The 17,500-nt window shown below is 46.4% G+C and overlaps 2 protein-coding genes across 6 annotated transcripts in view; both read right to left on the bottom strand.

The window, feature by feature from the left end:
- Positions 1 to 10,598, bottom strand: part of LOC130374112 (beta/gamma crystallin domain-containing protein 1-like) — a 31,366-nt gene extending 20,768 nt beyond the window's left edge. Inside the window, exons 1-6 of one of the 4 annotated variants that reach the window (XM_056580699.1) lie at positions 10,284 to 10,598; positions 9,176 to 9,259; positions 7,397 to 8,847; positions 1,512 to 5,010; positions 972 to 1,178; positions 3 to 41 (exon numbers count right to left, since the gene is read on the bottom strand). In XM_056580699.1, the coding sequence (XP_056436674.1) occupies positions 3 to 41; positions 972 to 1,178; positions 1,512 to 5,010; positions 7,397 to 8,847; positions 9,176 to 9,223 (5,244 nt within the window). In that variant the 5' untranslated portion in view covers positions 9,224 to 9,259; positions 10,284 to 10,598. Of the gene's footprint in view, positions 1 to 2; positions 42 to 971; positions 1,179 to 1,511; positions 5,011 to 7,396; positions 8,848 to 9,175; positions 9,356 to 9,380; positions 10,250 to 10,283 lie in introns of those variants that run through there. The other 3 variants (XM_056580697.1, XM_056580700.1, XM_056580698.1) reach the window with 3 other exon arrangements.
- A 3,098-nt stretch (positions 10,599 to 13,696) lies between these two features.
- LOC130374526 (melanocortin-2 receptor accessory protein 2A-like) overlaps positions 13,697 to 17,500 on the bottom strand; it is a 4,374-nt gene continuing 570 nt past the window's right edge. For both annotated transcript variants that reach the window (XM_056581332.1, XM_056581333.1), the window contains exons 3-4: positions 17,036 to 17,138; positions 13,697 to 15,774 (exon numbers count right to left, since the gene is read on the bottom strand). In XM_056581332.1, the coding sequence (XP_056437307.1) occupies positions 15,228 to 15,774; positions 17,036 to 17,138 (650 nt within the window). In that variant the 3' untranslated portion in view covers positions 13,697 to 15,227. The remainder of the gene's footprint in view (positions 15,775 to 17,035; positions 17,139 to 17,500) is intronic.

The raw sequence follows: 17,500 nt of genomic DNA, 5'->3' as shown, positions 1-17,500 counted from the left end.
ACCTTTCCTGGACGCCTGTGAGGTCCTTTTGGGACTCCGGTCTGCAGACAAATTAATAGAAAAATGATTGTCAAAGCAGCAGAAGAGGGTTGCAGCCTCCCAGCCAGATGTTAACAGCAACAAATTGGCAGAGACGCAGCCTGATATGCTTGACTTATCACCTCTCATTAAAAGGGTGAGATTACAAACATTTTGGGTCTATGGATTATTTAAGATGCAGCATAGATGCTTGATTCTGATTGGTCAACCAAAGCATTAAGCCGTCAGCTATTTCTGAATATTAGAAATAACTGACGTCTAAGGACGCTAATGTCAATCATTTCCAAATCAATACAATGATGAGGATTTTGTACAATTATGTCTTTCTTTAATAAGTAGATGTGTAATAAGCAGGATAATCTAAAGAGAGCCGGTAGGATCTATATCCCTTACATGTCATACAATGGCCCTTCAGAATAAAAGGGTTGAACCTCTTGTTAACAGGTTGTTTGAATACACTGGGAATCAAACCCTAAGCTCTTTCTTGCCACTAGACTACCTCCACCCCCCCTCCCCCTCCATTTGCAGATTTATCTTTATTCAAGTATATGGCCTTAGTTTCCCTGTGGTAATGATGTCAAAATACAGCCCCATTCATGACTGTGTTGTTAGTCAAATGTGTGCCGCTGCTGTAGTGATTAGCAACTCTGTTCACATGTGTGCCTTGTTATTCAGGTTCCCTAGTTCCTACCCACTTCTTGTCGTGTTTGTTTCTATTGGTCTTATACCTTTGGCTTTGACACTGCCTGCATGACTTTCTGTTGGAACATCTTTCAAAGCCCCTTCTCACATGCTTTTCAGTTTGCTCACATCTGCATTTGGGTTCCCCTCCTGCCTCAAACCCCCTGAGGAAATGTAGCAGTCACACTCTCGCATATAGGTAAAACAGGGTGCATGTAAAGGGGGGGGTGGGGGGGGGACCCAACACTCACATCAGCAGTGGGCATCCCATGTGGGAGTGGTAGCGGCTTTGTTGGGGGAAGCCGGGAGGGCGCAGCGGGCTTGGTTTGTGCAGGGGGTGGGACTGCGGGGGTTGCAGGTAGACATGGCAGCATTCCACCAGCGACCGGGAGCCCGGGCTTCTTCTTCATTTCTGTTGCAACCTCGAGGGCTGCTGATGACATCACGACCCCCGGCTTCTGTTGTATAAACAAGGCGGACAGAGTGGTTGGACTGGCTTTCTGGCTTGTAAGAATGCAATGACTAATGACAGACGCATAACACTCTTGTTCCCAAGGATGCATGTATATCATAACAGCTGCACTAGGTGGCTGTTCACTGCAGGAGCACGGCAACCATTTTGTACATGAGGTCGATTTTCTTGCCTTTTTCTCTGCAGATCTGAATTTACTTTCGCGAAACTAAAAACCCTAATGACATAACTATTTTCATGACAATAATAGAGGTGCAGGGACACAGTTGCATACCGCAGGCATCATTCAAAGAAATACAATGTTTATGACCAAACTAACCTCTGGGTTGACTTGTTCCCTTCCTGCTTCGCCTTCTCGAGGGAGGTACTTCTCCAAATAGTCGGGCAGCTTGATGTCGTTAAAGGAGGGAAGCAGTGGAGCTGACTCACCGACCAGAGCCTGCCCAGCCTGGGTGCCACTACTGTCAGCCAGAGCCGCTGGGTGGTGGCTGCCCAAGACCTCAGCCAATGGAGCTGGGGAGGTAGGGCTAGGCAGGAGCGGTGCGGAAGCTCCAGGGGACAGGCTATTCTGGGGGCCTACGCTAGATGTTGCAACCCCAGAGAGGGGGAGGGCCTCCAGACCGGTTCTCTTCCCTCTGGCACTGGAAGCACTCAGGCTGCTGAGGATGCTGCTTCCCTCCAAGCGAGACCTCACCTTGGTCTCCTCTTTCTTCTCTTCCTTTTCGTTTGATGTCGTTGTCCTCTCCTCCTCCCCTTCCTCTTTCTCCTCGTGGGCCAAGCTCCTCTCCCTGAGCCGGGAGCGTGAGTCCATGCTATTGAGCAGGATGCACCGGTCCGCTATGCTAGCCCTGGCGGGCTTCAGGCTGGCTTTGGTCTCGTTGCTCTGGAGCTTGGCCAGCAGACTGGGGCCCGATTTGGCCGTTTTCTTCCTCAGCCCAAACTGGAACTGATCGGGGTCGAAGGTCTTCTCGAAGCGGTCCTCCTTGATGGCGGGCATGGCGAACGGGGGCTGCGGCGGCCGCAGGTGGCTGTGTTTGCGCGGCGGCATGGAGAAGGGGGCGCAGAGGTTTTTGATCTTCTCCACAAAGTCGTCGTCGCCCAACTCCCCCGCCGTGTCCAGGAGGTTGCTCTCGCTGGAGGAGTAGCCCAGCCTCGGAGGCTGATCCGGGAGCCTCAGCCTCTGCTTGGGGAAGTCCACATCCAGCCAGCTGGAGGGGGCGTCCCGCTGGGGCGATGAGTCGCCTGCTCCCAGCCCCCTTGGCAGAGTCAGCCTGGTCTGAGGGGAGCGCTGGGGAGAGCCTGGGCCACTTTCAACGTTTTCTTTCCCAGCAGATTGTTTAGCAGTCTCAGGCGCACACGAGGCTGACCCGGGGTTATTGTTGACAGGCTGCGATATTAGAGTGATATCTTCCATAACAACGGGCGAAGATATCACCTGTTGTTCAAGGTTTCGTTTATCGACTGTCTCCGTCTCCTTAGTGTTTGTGACGCTAGGTACAGTAACTTTATTATCACATGGACTCTGCTCCACTTCCTGTGTGGCAGCAGCTGATCCGACAGTATTCACTGTATGGTGTAGCTTTTGTGAATCATTAAGCTGTGCCGCGTGAGACGGGTCAGTCATTATCTTCGGAGAGCTTTCGACCCCTGTTGTTGAAGAACTGTTAGTCATGCTTTTATTCCCAGTTGGTTTTTCCGCCACATCTTGGCTGATAGGCTTAGGGAGGGTAGTGTGAGGAGAAATTATATTTTCAACTGATTTGGGCTTTTCTGGCTTTTCTCTGCCATCAGATTTAACATTAGGCAGAGGTTGTTTTTTTTCAGGCACGTGTTTCACCGCCGTGCCTGTTTTAACCGGTAGATCAGAACCAAATGCCTCTTGTGCAACTAAACCACCAGCTTCTTGTGTGTGTGAGTCATCAGCCAATGTCTCTGTTTTTCCTACAGGCAAACATTCAGACTGTAGTTCCACTGCGGTCACTGCTGCCTTTGTTTCTTTGTTGCTGACTTTTGCAGAATCCTTTTTTGACTCATTTGTAGTCCTCTGCAACTTGGCTGGTTTGACAGGCCCCTTATCACTGTCACTCACACGCACAGTGTGGGTGTCTGCAGGGGCCGCCCTCTCATTCACTCCTCCACCTTTGGCGGTGGGTAACTCCCTCACAAGAGCAGGTAAATCAACAGACTGCTTTGGGGGAGATGCTTTCTTCATTGCCTCTGACTGGTTGGGCTCCGAGTTTAAAGTGTTTTTGGAGGGCTTGTCTCCTCCTTTTTTCCCACTCTCAGCCTTACTTTTCTCTGTGTCTGTGGTGGTCTCTCGACAGTTTGAAGCCGTTCCCTTTGTGGTGACCTTATCCACACTAATTTGCTGCTGCTTCGGTAGTTGTTGTTCTTGAACGTTTTCTCTGGCCTGGTCCTTAACATGAGGAACATTTTTGGTGTCATTCTTTTTCGATTGTAAATTTTTCTGTTTACATCCATCTTCACTTTGATCGATGGCTTCTGTTTTTGCCACTTGTTGTTTAACACTCGCTTTAGCTTTGCTTTCAGCCTGACTTGGAGGCTTCTCTGATTTAACAGGAGCAACTGGTGCACCTTGCTCCACTGCTGGTGGTTTCTCAATGAGAGGTTGTTCTACTATCGAGGATGTGGGGGAGGGGACTGCTTTACTATTGCCCTTTGAAACCCCTTCCCCCTTCTGATCAGATACTGGGTCTATTTTCCCAGGTAAACGACCTACATCAGAAGGCTGCTTTGTTCTGCGTTGGGAAGTGTCAGTATCGGGCCCTTTATATTTAGTGACAGATTTCAACAATCCCCCCTGCCCCTTTAGTAATTGGTCTCTGCCCTCATCCTTAGAGCCCGGCTCTTTATCTGGAGACTGTACTGTCTTGCCTGAAACCTGCTGGGTGGAACCAGTGGCGTGGTGTTTTTCCACAGCAGTTTTACCGAGAGATTTATTGGATTGAACCATGCCTGGATCTGTTAGAGTCCGCACGGGTGAACACGGCCCAATGCTGGCAGACTCCTTATCCTGTTGGCTGGAAGTCAGCAAGGGCTTATCGTTTGAACCGTCAGATTTCGTACCATTCGGAGGACTGGTAAGGTCTCTACTCCTCCTCTTCTTAGAGCGGGTACCCGTCTTGCTAGATGTTTTAGCCTCGGGGTTAATCTCATTAGCATGTTCATCAGAGTCAGCAGGCACTGGTCTATCTGATTCAATGTTGTTCTTAGTCGTAAGTAGATCCTTCCTCTCTGTGAGTTCTCTGGGGTGTATAGTTCCAGAGTCTGCCTGCAGTTGCTCAGGACCTGAAAGCTTCACGGCCTCAACGGTGCCATCTGGCACACCGTGTTTTATCTCGGATATGAGTGCAGTTGGTGTTTTCTCGTTGACAGCCTGTTTGTCCTGAATGTCCAGTTGGGATGGCTTTGACACAGCTCTCAAAGATACAGAGGAGGTTTTTAGAGACATTCCTCGAATTGCAACCTTTGGAGACATTGGTGTTTTGTTTTCGGATTTGCATGCCTCTATGTTTCTCGCCCGTTCCTTAACGGTCCTTGCCTTCTCAGGTGGAGCTGAACTGGACCTGCCGTCATCAAGGCGCTCCTCTGACTTGGACCTGTTGCCTCCGTCTACGTCGTCCTTCTTTAGTGATCTAGAGGCGGCCCTGATCGGAGAGACATCCGCACTCCTTGTAGTATGGAAGGTCTTCTTCACAGCCCCCAATCTCTGTCCCTCGAAGACGCTGATCTTATCTGCAATCCGACCTGCAATCACGGCCTTAGGTTCCTCCTCCAGTATCCCCAGGTTCCCTTTTCTGGGGAAAAATAAAAATAGATTAATATCAGCCACAAGCTGGTATCCTTTAAACATAGCCATAGCACATTACTGGTGAATAGGGAACAACTTTAGTTATATCTGTTTATTATCTGCCCCAGGCTAGGTGTATTCTATTATGACTGATGTTGGTTATAAATATAAAGAGTTGTTAAGCGTGTTGTATTTTTCCCTAGGGAAGGCATTTTTTGTTGTAGCAAAACGAACTCTTAAAGTATGTTTTAAAAATAACCTCAATGGGTAGTATTATTATTAGGGGTCAGGGCAGCGAAGCTGCTTGGTCCCCTATTGCTTGTTTTTCCCCCATCAAATTCTTTAAAAGTCATACTGCAGCCTATACCATAAGTCGAAAACTCTTGACATTTTCCGGTATGGTTACCAATAACCAGGGGCGGAGTGGGACACTAATATCCACCGGGAGAATCCTCCCCGGTCCGGCCCTCCCCCCCCCCCCCTTGATTTTTCAGTAATAAAAAAAGAATCGGTAAAAATGAATGATTTAATTATAATTAAGAAAATAAAAATGTGTAAAATAGGCCACAGTTCTGCTCTGTGCGGAAGAGAATTGGCACTCCGAGAATTGGCGCACTTCCTTACAAGACCGGTAACCATAGCAACGCCGGTAAACAAAAGCAAGCAACCACGAACTTGCTCGCCTTCTCTGTCTGACGTGTCTTTAGGGTCATTCCATTAGACGTGGGGCCGCTCATATATCCCCCTACATTTCCGAAAATGGACCGGCAAGCTGTTTATTGGATAAACGCATTTCCCAATCCCAGGAGTCTTTGCTCCATTCTACGTCAATTCAAGAACAAACAAATTAAAGTAAACTGTAGTTCGTATTATTTATTTATGGCTATGAAACGTCTGTAACGCCTGAATAATGAAGAATTAAATGAAGTAAAAAAAATAATATAAAAAAAACCATGAATGAGACATAGAGAGTAAGCAAGTGGTATAGTGGTAGCCGAGATATATATTGTTTATTTCGGGGATTTTCGCGGCGTCTTGACGGGGAATAAATTATGCTCAGGGCCGGCTTGCAGACGCTTCGCGGCCGCTCACAACTGTGGGCCGGTCCAACTGACTTCGCAGGCCGCTACACAATTGCGGGCCGGTCCACCTGACCTCGCCGGCCGACCGGGAAATCTCCCGATCGTCCCGACGGCCACTCCGCCTCTGCCAATAACCCCCACTAGCCATAAACCCAAATGTGTGGTACTGCACCCAAAGGTGGCGCTATTGTAAAGAAAATCATGACTAAGGCTTATTTCTCCTCACCAGATTGACCTGGACTCAAAATACTTCCAGAATATGAATCTCTAGAATCAGATGCATTTATGAAAGGCGGGTCTTATGCCCTCCATTTTTTTACTTTTCCCACAATTTCATATTAAAGATAAACATGTTTAAAAGATTCACAGGCAACCAAAATAATCAAAAATTCACCAAAATCGCCACATAAAATCATTAGACCAAGCCTCACAAAAATCATCGAACAGAATTTGTTTAATTTAGTTCCATTTGAGAAATATTGGCCAATAAAGTTGGAGCAGTTAGCCCATTTTTCTTATGTGACCATTATGTTTTTGTGTAAAAAAACATACAACTATTATTAGGCGGATACAAATACCTCCCACTACCCATAAATCCAAATTGTGGTACTGCACCCAAAGGTGGCGCTATTTAAAAAAAATAATATGAACCTTATTTCTCCTTACTAGATTGACCTGGACTCAAAATTATTTCATCATATTAATCTCTGAAATCAGATGCATCTTTTTCACACTGGTCTTCTGCTCTAAAAATGTTTAATTTTCCCAGAATTTCATAGAAAAGCCAGACGTCCACAGTCCCAGCCCATTTTGCCTATATAACCATTTTGTTATAGAATAACTACCATACGGCTACCATTAGGTGGATACCATTAACAGTGCAAATTTTCAGATCTGTACTCTTTTAAGAAAGCCCTTAACTCACTTGAGAAATGTGTGCTTTGAGTTTTCTGGATGTTGTGTGCTTATCAATAGACATTTTGACCATGTGAATCAGGCTGCAGTTCAGATTTAAAAGTGGGACATCTTTCCTTAAATATGACAATTATATGTTGTATTTATATATCTTCCATTAGTGTGTTCTTGACTTTTAATTTTGCTTGGACCCTGTTAATCACCGCTTGCGGTTATATTTTATTATTATTATCATTATTATTATTATTGAAGCCCAAATGCTAGTTTTTCTCAGTTACTTAAAATGGAATCTCTTAGCTCAGTGGTTGTGATTTTTTATCATTGCTTGTTGCATTCATAAACAAACTTTTAACTGGGCAACTCCCTTCGTTAAACTTCAAACCATAGCGAACTTACCTTGCAAGGACCTCTGTTTCAGAATTATCCTTGACTGCATCTTGAGGTTTTGATAATCCTGAATGAAAGTTCTCTGAAACATTTCCACTTCTGGGCCCAGATTGTGAATCAGCGTTTACAAGAACATTCTTCGAAAATATCTTCACCTCACTTCTGGAGACCTTAATACTCTTGCGTTTGGACTCTGCTGTTTCAGTTTTCCTCTCCAACTTAAATTTGTCATCCATGTCTTCCTCTCCATCAACTGCAGCCACGATGGTGCCAGTACAACTGGTAGTATCGGTGCCTAAATGTCCCTTTGGCTGCTTACCCAGAGGAATTTCTCTATGAATAGCTGTGGGCGAAGTCTTGTTTTTCCCTCCCTCAGATAAGCTCTGACTGGAGGCGGAGTTTCCTGCTGCTCTCCCCAGGTGAGTCTCCACCCCTGGAGCTTTGGTCAACAACGTTCCACCTGAGGCTGAGGGGGAGCCTGACAGTGCCTGACACGCCTTGGAAGGTGTGTTCTCTTGGGAGTTTCCCTCCACGTCTCCCTGAGACAGCTTCCTGGACTTTCTCCGGCTGGTGTTTTTGCGCCCCATCCTGTCTGAATCTGTCTCCTCCGATTCTGTCCCAGGGCTCTCCCTGTGGGTGTCTGAGGGGGCAGTGAGCTCTAGATCCACCGGGGCACTCAGACAGAACCTGTTCCTGATCTCACGCCGCTCCGGGCCGCTGCTCCGTGGTGAATAGAGAGCGTCCAGTGACTTGGTCTTGGCGAGAACATCGAAGCTCTTCTCTAGTCTGACGCGAACCACCTCCTGCCCGGAGTTGTTCCCACTGTTAATCACACTTGTCTCTTCCTCCAGGTACACGTGGAGCTTCTTGCCTGAGTGGTTGAGTGCGTTCCTCTGAGCCGGGTTGTGGACTGCGTCAAGCTTCCCCACCGCTCCGAGCACACGTGTGCGAGACCGAGGCGTCAGAGGACTGGCTTTGTGCTCCAAACTGGGATCTCCTGTCAGTGGCGTCCCACGGTGGCCACCTCCTTCCCGCTCCCAGCCCTGTCCTCTCCTCCCCTCTAGAAACTCCCTAGCATCCACAAACTCCTCCTCCTTGGGCCCTGGTTCTGCTGGCTCCCAGTCGGTGGACCAGAGGGGGCCGTCTCTGCGGGCAGACCGGGCGGCGTCCTCCTTCGTGGAGGAGGAGAGATCCCTGGAGAGGCACGACCGCTCTGGGTATGAGCTCCGAGCGCCTGTCCCCTCCTTCCTCTGCCAGCCTCCTCCGGCGGGCTCTCTCACAGGCTCAGCCCGCGCTGCTCCTCCCTTCGCTGCGTCAGTGTCTGGCACAGGGCCCTGCTCGCTCGCTTTGGTGGCATTCTCGATTTCAAGATCCCTGGGGATTTGTGACTTCCACGGAGAGAACCAGCTGCCGATTCGCCCCAAGACCCCCGGGCTCGGCTCCTCTTCTGGACTTTCAGACTGATGAATACAGACGGGGGGATTAATACTTTTATAATGTGCTTAGGATGGGAGTTAGTCATGCTTTAGTCCAATCAAGCTTCAGTCAAATGTAAGCATACTTTGACTCAAGTGATATAAGTGTACAGAAGACACAGAAAGCAGCAGGATTTTTTCTAAAATGTTTAAAAGGTCACTTATTGTGCAATATGTTACGGATAACAGAAGCTTGTATGCCTATACTTTATAGGTACACATATGTTATATTGTGTTTTTTTCCCATCAAAATGTTTTCAGTATAGCCGTGCAGTTCCCAGCATTACAATCAGCTTAAACTCGTTCAGCTTACCGTAGGAAAAACCACATCAGTGAGACTCTTTACGTAGGATGTGAACATGTTTTTGGTTTAAACCAAAAAACTAAGCAGAAAAACCTACAGACCATAGAACAGATATTGTTACATGATAAAATAGAAGCATTAAAGAAAAAAAGTTGTAATGCCTTGGCAAAGTGGTATCCTAGTAAAAAAAAAAAAAGGTTAATTTGCAACTCACCCTCAATTACGCTACAAAAGACACGTTTTTTTTCACGCATATCCCTAAAAAGCGACAGTTTACATGTTTTGAGAATGCCAGTCAGTTAGATTCCCGCCAGACAGTTGAAGGTCAGCTGCAATCCGCTGTCGTCCCATCCCAGTAAGAGTTCCCTTCTGCAGGACTCTCCTGAAGACACTAGAGTCACTAGAGGTATGCGTGGCGGCGCGCGAGCGCCGTTTTGCCTTCGGCCGGGCACGCCCACAAAGCGCGCGCCCGCTCCAACGCAACTTTTCCAAGAGAAACGACGTCACAGGGTGGCTTCTAATACTCTCTGCCCATTTTTCGGAGATAAAAGTTTGCGCACAGTTTGTTGTTAGTGGAGCAAGATACTTTTTTTTTAAACTTGGTGCTGAACTCCAACACACCGGACATCAGATAAAGAGTATTATTACCAACCGTAATTTAATTCAGACTGTATAAATGGGATGGGATTGTATCAGGCCTGTTAGTGGAGGCTATTATGCATTTATTGTAAATATTTTTAAATGTGGGATATCTGCGTCCAGTCCATTCGTGGGAACGTCAATAAGCCTATCTTTGATATGTCATCAGGATGATATGTTAAATAAATATCGCTTTAGTCAATTCTAATTTGAATAGTTTTGGACCCTGCTGTCATCGAGATTTATTCTACCGATGGATAAACTTAATGGCGGAGGCTGTAGGCCTATTATTTTATTATGGCATACGACTTAAAGCCTATTTCATAAACAATGTTCTACCTTAGCTTGTTTCGAATGGGGAGGCTGCATGCGCTTCATAAGTTACTAGACAATAGTCAATGTTAACGTTCACATGCATTGGCCTACGGTGCTCATTTGACTATTCAACACTATTCAAATACATCATGCTCAATCTTACCATGATGGTATTTCTTGTTCTCAGCTGACGACTATTGGAACCTGTTCAGCGATCCATAGTAAAAGGCGAAAATTGAGCCTTTGTCGCTGCTGCACGGTTCCTGAGGAACCGCTCCTCATCCCCCTCGGTACCCAGGAGCCCCTGGAACTTGATGAATATTCAGACCCTTTACTCTCTTCAACGTCAAATATCGCAGCGGGGAGCCATTGCAATTATTTTTGATGAAGTCGAATGACAATGTAACTGGTTCAAAGCCTTGTTGGAATCCGCCCGGGCTAGGTAAATCGCCCGAGGCTCCGCGCGCGTACACACAGAGTGCATGACGGTTATTGTGCAACGCTATTGGGTCTACCATTCTTATAAACAAATGAGACCGGTGGATAATGACCCCACATGGACATGCACGCCCGACTCAACGGCACACCAACTAACGTTCATTCATCTGTTTTATTTAGTTGTACACGTTTCAATGTATTTCTCTGAAGTTGGCTTACTCTCACTCTCTCTCTCTCTCTCTCTCTCTCTCTCTCTCTCTCTCTCTCTCTCTCTCTCTCTCTCTCTCTCTCTCTCTCTCTCTCTCTCTCTCTCTCTCTCTCTCTCTCTCTCTTTAGTCACTCTCTCTCTTCCCTTGAATTATTGATTGCAACATAAGCTGAAACCGGTCTAGTCTCAGCCCATTAAAGTTTTAAACATGGCTTTGCATGAAGTAGGCCTACCTTGCAATTATGACAAACACCATAGCTTACCAACAGGGTTGGATCCTTTATTTCTATTCCTCCCACAGGGACACTGGGCCTGTTACCAGTGCCCCTTGACACACTCCCTCATATTGTGCCCTGCCAACCAGTGACCCAGTAAACAACACATGTTGTGTTCGATGTAAGACGCCTACTGGCCTGCTTTTTTGTATTGTATGAGCCTGTATAATTAAATATGTCTCCTTCATCATTATCCCAGTTGCAGGGCAGCCCATGCTGCCCAGCACTTGTAGTCGCCCTACAGCCCAAGGCACACACAAGTAGGAAAAACAACAACAGCACTGCTCTTAAATCATGTCAAGTAAACAAGTCACATTGTAGTGTGTTCCCCCGCCCTTCAAACAGCTTCAAGCCTGCATTATGAATCATTATCAAAAATATTATCATTGTCAAAAATACTAGAATGAATTCTAAATATAAATAATGTAATACAATTAATGTAATATGCAATGCAATGTTATATATTGTAATATTTTGTACAATTATGTAATGTATTGTAATGTTATATGATGTAATGTAATGTTATTTGATTGAATGTAATGTGATTTAATGTTTTGTAATGTAATATGATGTAATGTAATGTAATATAATGAAATATAGTGTCATGTTTTGTAAAGTTATATGATGTAATGTAATATAATGTAATTTAACTTAATGTAATGTAATATAATCCAATATAATACGTTGTAATGTTATGACGAGTGTGTATCCAAAGCTCTCATTTAAAGACCTTGCAATGTAAATCACCTGAGCCGTGAATGACTGCGAGATGTGAGCCTTCTCCTGTCCCTCCAGCTCCCACAGACTGTTCAGAGATCCACACAGACCTCCTCCTCCCAATCCTTTGTGCTCTTTTTAGTTCTCAATTAGTAGTTACAAATATAGCAAAAAGCTGCCATTTACACCATTACTCACAAGAGGCGTGCGTGCGTGCGTGCCTTCGTGTGTGTGTTTCTTCACCCATCAAAAAGGATTGAGAGCTACGAATTACAGATGTGATCTGTGGCTTTTCATGTATGCACCTGAACTGTGGTCCTTTGAGTGTGTTGCTCTGAGGTACCATGCTTCTGCCCAATGACCTCCATCGCAACCAAGAGGGCAAATCGATGACCCGGGGTCATTTATCCTATGTTGAATGTCTCTAAACTCGTAATGGTTGGTTGGGTTCAGTGTGTTGCAAACAATTCCGTTAAGCGTTTTTTTGTATTGGGGTTGATCATTTATATATTGTAATGTGTTGTAAGGTTGTCTGTAATTGGTTTTGAATCAACACACGGTTAAGCCCAAAGTAGTGTGTTGAGTACTGGGAAACTATTATGTTCTATTTATTTTTCAGGTAGTGCACATCAAATATCATTGTAAATATGTGTTAGTCAAGAGGCTCATTTACATCTGCAGTGGACAACTTACATTCACATTACCAGAGAACAATAATAAAATAAGATACATTTAGATACTTAGAACATTTTTATTTGTTTTATTTAACCATTATTTAACTAGGGTGAAAACACATTGAGATAGATTTTAATTTTAATAGTCTCTCTCTCTCTTTCTCTCTCTCTCTCACTCTCTCTCTCTCTCTTTCGCTCTCTCTCGCTCTCTCTCGGAGATCGAGAGAAATTGAGGGAAGGTGCTCACAGAAAGTCCCCTCGCTCCATGGCCCCATCCACTGGCTGCCAGCACTCATCGCCCCCCGCAGTGTGGAGAGACGCTCAGAACCCAGCCCTGTTAGGAAAGAGAGGCTCAGAACCCAGCCCTGTTAGGAAAGATCACGGTCGAGCGCTGCAGACCTGCAGTCGTTCCTTTTACCTTAGCTTGTCTCGGTATGAACTATGAAAATTGTTTTTAGTCTTATACTAAAATAATTTGGGATTAAGTGCACATTTGCGCAAGTGAAAGTCGTTTATTTTTGTAAGTCTTTCCCTTTAGGTTATGATGCACTCATTCCTTCCCTGTTTCTTTAGAGTGACTCATAGAAGGCACGAGGCCTCTGGTTCCACCGTGGCTCCAGCCCACATGTCTCCGTGTGGCTGGCGTTCAAAGGGCCATCTTGCTCTGCTTAAGGGCTGGATTGAAAAGTAGTCCTACGCGCAAATTGAACGGCCTCTCCAAACACCGCAACCATTCTTTCAAACTTGTAAGAATCTTCCTCTCAGCCAGGCTATGTTGTTTAAATACATATATAATATGCTCTTATTTTGTTTTATTAAATAAGATGAGGGTTTTATGGTTATACTGTAACAGCACATTACTTCTCCAGCCCCTCTGCGTTCTTTGAGCCCTTGAATGGCACCTAATTGATAGTTTAGTGTGCACACTGCTACGGGGAAGTCGTTTTTTAATTGGAATGGGGAAATTAGGACACTTACCGGCAACACATTTTGACATGCTCTCATTTGTTGTTGTTGCCCTGCATTTGTGTTTAGCTGATGTGACTCTGGTACGAGTTAGGAACGAATGAGTAATATTCCAGCCCACAGGAAGAATGCTTATTGCAGAATCAAACAACTTTTGTTTTGCAGAAATGCAAAACAATGCAACCAGAGAAATGTTCAAGAGAGTTAGCAATCATTTCTCTCCTTCCTTTCCCATGGAAGAAACTGAAAAAGAGCATGTTGAAGTTCATGTTATGCAACGGTTTTAGAAGCTTCTAGTGACCTAGTATGAGCACCGTTTCCAAGGGCAACCAAGAACCCAAATAGATCACCATTCTTAATTGGTCCTCTGTAGATCATCAATTTGAAAATACTGACTCTCCTGTAGAGAACATTGTGGTGATAGTGGAAGCCCTTGTGTGTGGCCTACTGGGAGGCCTGAGTCGTTAGAAATCCCACTGCCTTATTTAAAGAACATTAAATATATTGCAAGAGGGCAGAGGATGAGGAAGTGAATGGACTGAAGAAGAATCCCTAGCGTATAATATTCAAGGAAGCCCATAACAGGGTGTTTTTCATCACCACAGTGATTGATTTGCCCTCCTGAATGTCTTGTTATTGCAGATGGACTCACTGGCATTCTCAGCACAACCTTTTATTAGACAAATTAGGAGTTGGAGCAGTCGGTATCCATTGAAGATACACCTCGGCCTTGTTCCCTGAAAATTACCTTCTGGTGATCACTAAAGAGGTCTGTGCCATTCAGGCACACATTACATATGATTAGATCCACAGCTAGCTTTACATAAACCTGCTGGTGTGTGCGTGTGCATGTGTGTGTGTCTGTTTGTGGTTGTGTGTGGTAATTGTCCAGAGTACAACAGACATATACAGAGAATTGGCGATTAAAAAGAGGAGGCAGACATTGCACAGGGTTTGATGTTTGCCTACGACACGTCAATAATAGATGGTGACCCAAGACATGGTCCATCTCTTATATTCCCCCTGTCATCTCATTAATTGTATCATTCTTTTGCCGTGGCAATAAGAAGCAAATGTGTTAAGGGTCGCCTACACCAGAGAAAACATGGATTCATTTTTTATAAATTCCCATGTAATCGAATCTCTGACCTCAAGAGATGGAATATAAACATGTTTTCATGTAGCCAACGAAACGCAGATCTGAAAAGACAGATTGTATATATTTTTACATAGATTAAATATTTATATGATGCTACATGTCGTTTGGCACTTTCTGGTGTTTCTCTGAGAGAATCACTTGTTTTACATCACGTTTATTCCCATCGCAAAATGCAGAGAGTTGATTCCAGCTCCTCAGATAAACACAGATTGTAAACAGTGGAAAAAACGACGACACCAACAGGCCAACGGCCAAATACATCTCCCTTTCCCCCCCAGGCTGATTCAGCCGGGCTCTCCCAAACATAGAATGGCCCTCTCACAGTAGCACCTGAGCTATCCCACACCCCCTGTAACTCCTCCATGGCCTCAATATAATCATCATTACTGAAGAGTTGTTCCCCATTTGAGGCTATGAAATAAAACTTTGCACCTTTGAACCAAATACTGTAGTCTTCTCAAATATATCCCAACCGCTCTCGGCTACTCCGATTTTACGAGTGCCGCAAACGAAAACCAAACAAAGACATCAGACGGTGCAAGAGGCTACATATATATCCCTTGGAGAAACACGCGAGGAGGAGCATATATGAGGCGTCTCGGTATCTCTTTGAACACCAAGGTGAACCGGGTTGATGAGTAATTAAATGATTAAACCAGGCTGGGCGTCTTCAGGCGATGGAGTGGTGAGCTTCCAGGACCTGGGAGCGGCTGTGGGGGCTGTCGGGGGGGAGGGCGGTCTCACAGATCAACAGGTCGTCGTCCCCCAGCGAGGTGCTGGGCGACTCTGAGTTCACAAAGTTGGGGATGTCAAAGTGGGACATGAGCGCGTCCTCCGTGTCTGCAGACCTCCGAGTTCCCCTGCCGCCTCCTCCGATTGGCCGAGGCCCGGCGTCGTCGTGTTCCTCCTCCTCCTCGTCCGCCACCCTCTCCGTCACCGAGGCGCTGATGCCCCTGACCCCGTGGCCGTCGGGCTGTCCCCGGCCCCGGGCCTGAGGCCCCGTCCTGGGGTGGTCCCCGGCCGGGCCCCCCTGCTCCCCCGGAGCGCTCCGCCTCTGAGGGTGCTGGGGGTGCGGCTCCTCGCTGATGTAGAAGTGGAAGAAGGAGCGCGGTTCGCCCAGCAGGGGGCGGGAGAAGGCCTTCTCCGGGTCGTCGGGCAGGGGGAAGTCCTCCAGAGCGCTGCCAGGGCGGGGCCGCTTCTCCGAGGGCTCAGGGTTCCTGGGGAGGGGGGCACACGGGGGACACGGGGGTCAGGAGAGGGGAGGACCTCGGGGGAAAGGCTCTACGCTTTGCTTAGGTTGTGGTTTTTAATCAGGCTTGTTGTTGTCTCGCTCAAGGAAGGAGAACGCAACAAGAAGAGTCCTGTTTTCTTTCATTCTTAGTAATCTGTCCTTCCTGTGTTTGGATGTCGGCTCTACAATGGGTCAGTCCAATAAAAGCGCAAATACAAAACGAAGGAAAAAGGATAACATACGCCTCTCCCTTGGCAAACTTTAAAAAACCTCCCCAGGCAGCACCTCTGCCCTTGAGGCGTACGCAGAGGGAATAACTCTATTTCTGGTCCAATTTCCACCACCGATGCCATGCCAAAGCCTTTCTCCTCCCCGTGCGTGGCTCACCACAGACTCCGTGACAGGTTGGGAACACCAATGGAACACCTCAATATGGCTGTGGGGGCGCTGGGGTGGAGATAATAGAGGGAGCACAGCTCTCCGCAGCCAATTAGAAGAGGGCATGGTGAGTTTGTGAGGTCAGGTTTCGTCTTGACCAGTCTGTTAAAGCGTGACAAGCTGCTCGAACCGTGGGAGGAAGAGTGGGAGAGAGGGAGAGAGAGAGAGAGAGAGAGAGAGAGAGAGAGAGAGAGAGAGAGAGAGAGAGAGAGAGACAGAGAGACAGAGAGAGAGACAGAGAGAGAGAGAGCGCGTCAGGAAAATTAGGAGGAAATGGTAGTGGAGCCAGAACAGAGCGGGTTAATCATAATTATACAGAGTTGATATTGTTTTTGTGAATCAACAAGTCAATATGGGAGAGACAAGCTGTGGATCTGCGCTGCCAATGGCCAGACCCTGCAGGGTTGTTGTCTTTCTTGTTCCAGCAGGGCATACTGTGGGCTATAGTGACGCTTGCAATGCGTGACTGTCTCTCTGCTACAGAGTCCCTCCACCTGTCCTCGTGTGGAATTTAGTTTGTGTGTACCTTGGATTACGGTCAAAAGTGTTCATCTGTGAGTGTGTGTGTGTGTGTGTGTGGGTGCGTTTTTTGGTAATGGTGTGTGTGTGTGTGTGTGTGTGTGTGTGTGTGTGTGTGTGTGTGTGTGTGTGTGTGTGTGTGTGTGTGTGTGTGTGTGTGTGTGTGTGTGTGTGTGTGTGTGTGTGTGTGTGTGTGTGTGAGAGTGTATTTGGTAGTAGTGCAGTAGTAGTGTATTAGGGTCCTGTTATTAAACTGAGCTCTCTCATGGAGTGCACACTGCCTCACTCACTCCTGATGCGGGGGGGCTCCTGTCTTTGTCAGCAGAGTGAGAACAAAGAACATGAAGATGACAAACACAGCCAGGCCCACCCAGAAGCCGATCACAATGGAGTCTGGAACAGGGAGAGAGAGGGAGGTTAGGAACAAAAAAAGGGACACACTTGTTAAAAGGCTCTGCTTCTGTCCCACTTTGATCGTGTCACTCTCAGAAGACCTTGTCTCCAAATGACTGCTCTACAAATGAATGATCTATGGCTGCTCTTGTTCGTTTGCTTAGCGCTCTCTCTCTCTCTCTCTCTCTCTCTCTCTCTCTCTCTCTCTCTCTCTCTCTCTCTCTCTCTCTCTCTCTCTCCACAATTTGTTCTGGACAAAGTGCAAGTAAACACTAGGTAATGCCTCAAATAATTGCAAAAAATAAGCGAAAAAAAGTTGATCCTATGATTGCAGAAAAAAATGCCTTTTGATACATTAGCCT

This window comes from Gadus chalcogrammus, chromosome 21, assembly GCF_026213295.1.
Source record: "Gadus chalcogrammus isolate NIFS_2021 chromosome 21, NIFS_Gcha_1.0, whole genome shotgun sequence".
NCBI classification, from domain to species: domain Eukaryota; kingdom Metazoa; phylum Chordata; class Actinopteri; order Gadiformes; family Gadidae; genus Gadus; species Gadus chalcogrammus.
Note: the sequence above shows the minus strand (reverse complement) of the source record. Positions and strands in the feature narration are given on the sequence as shown.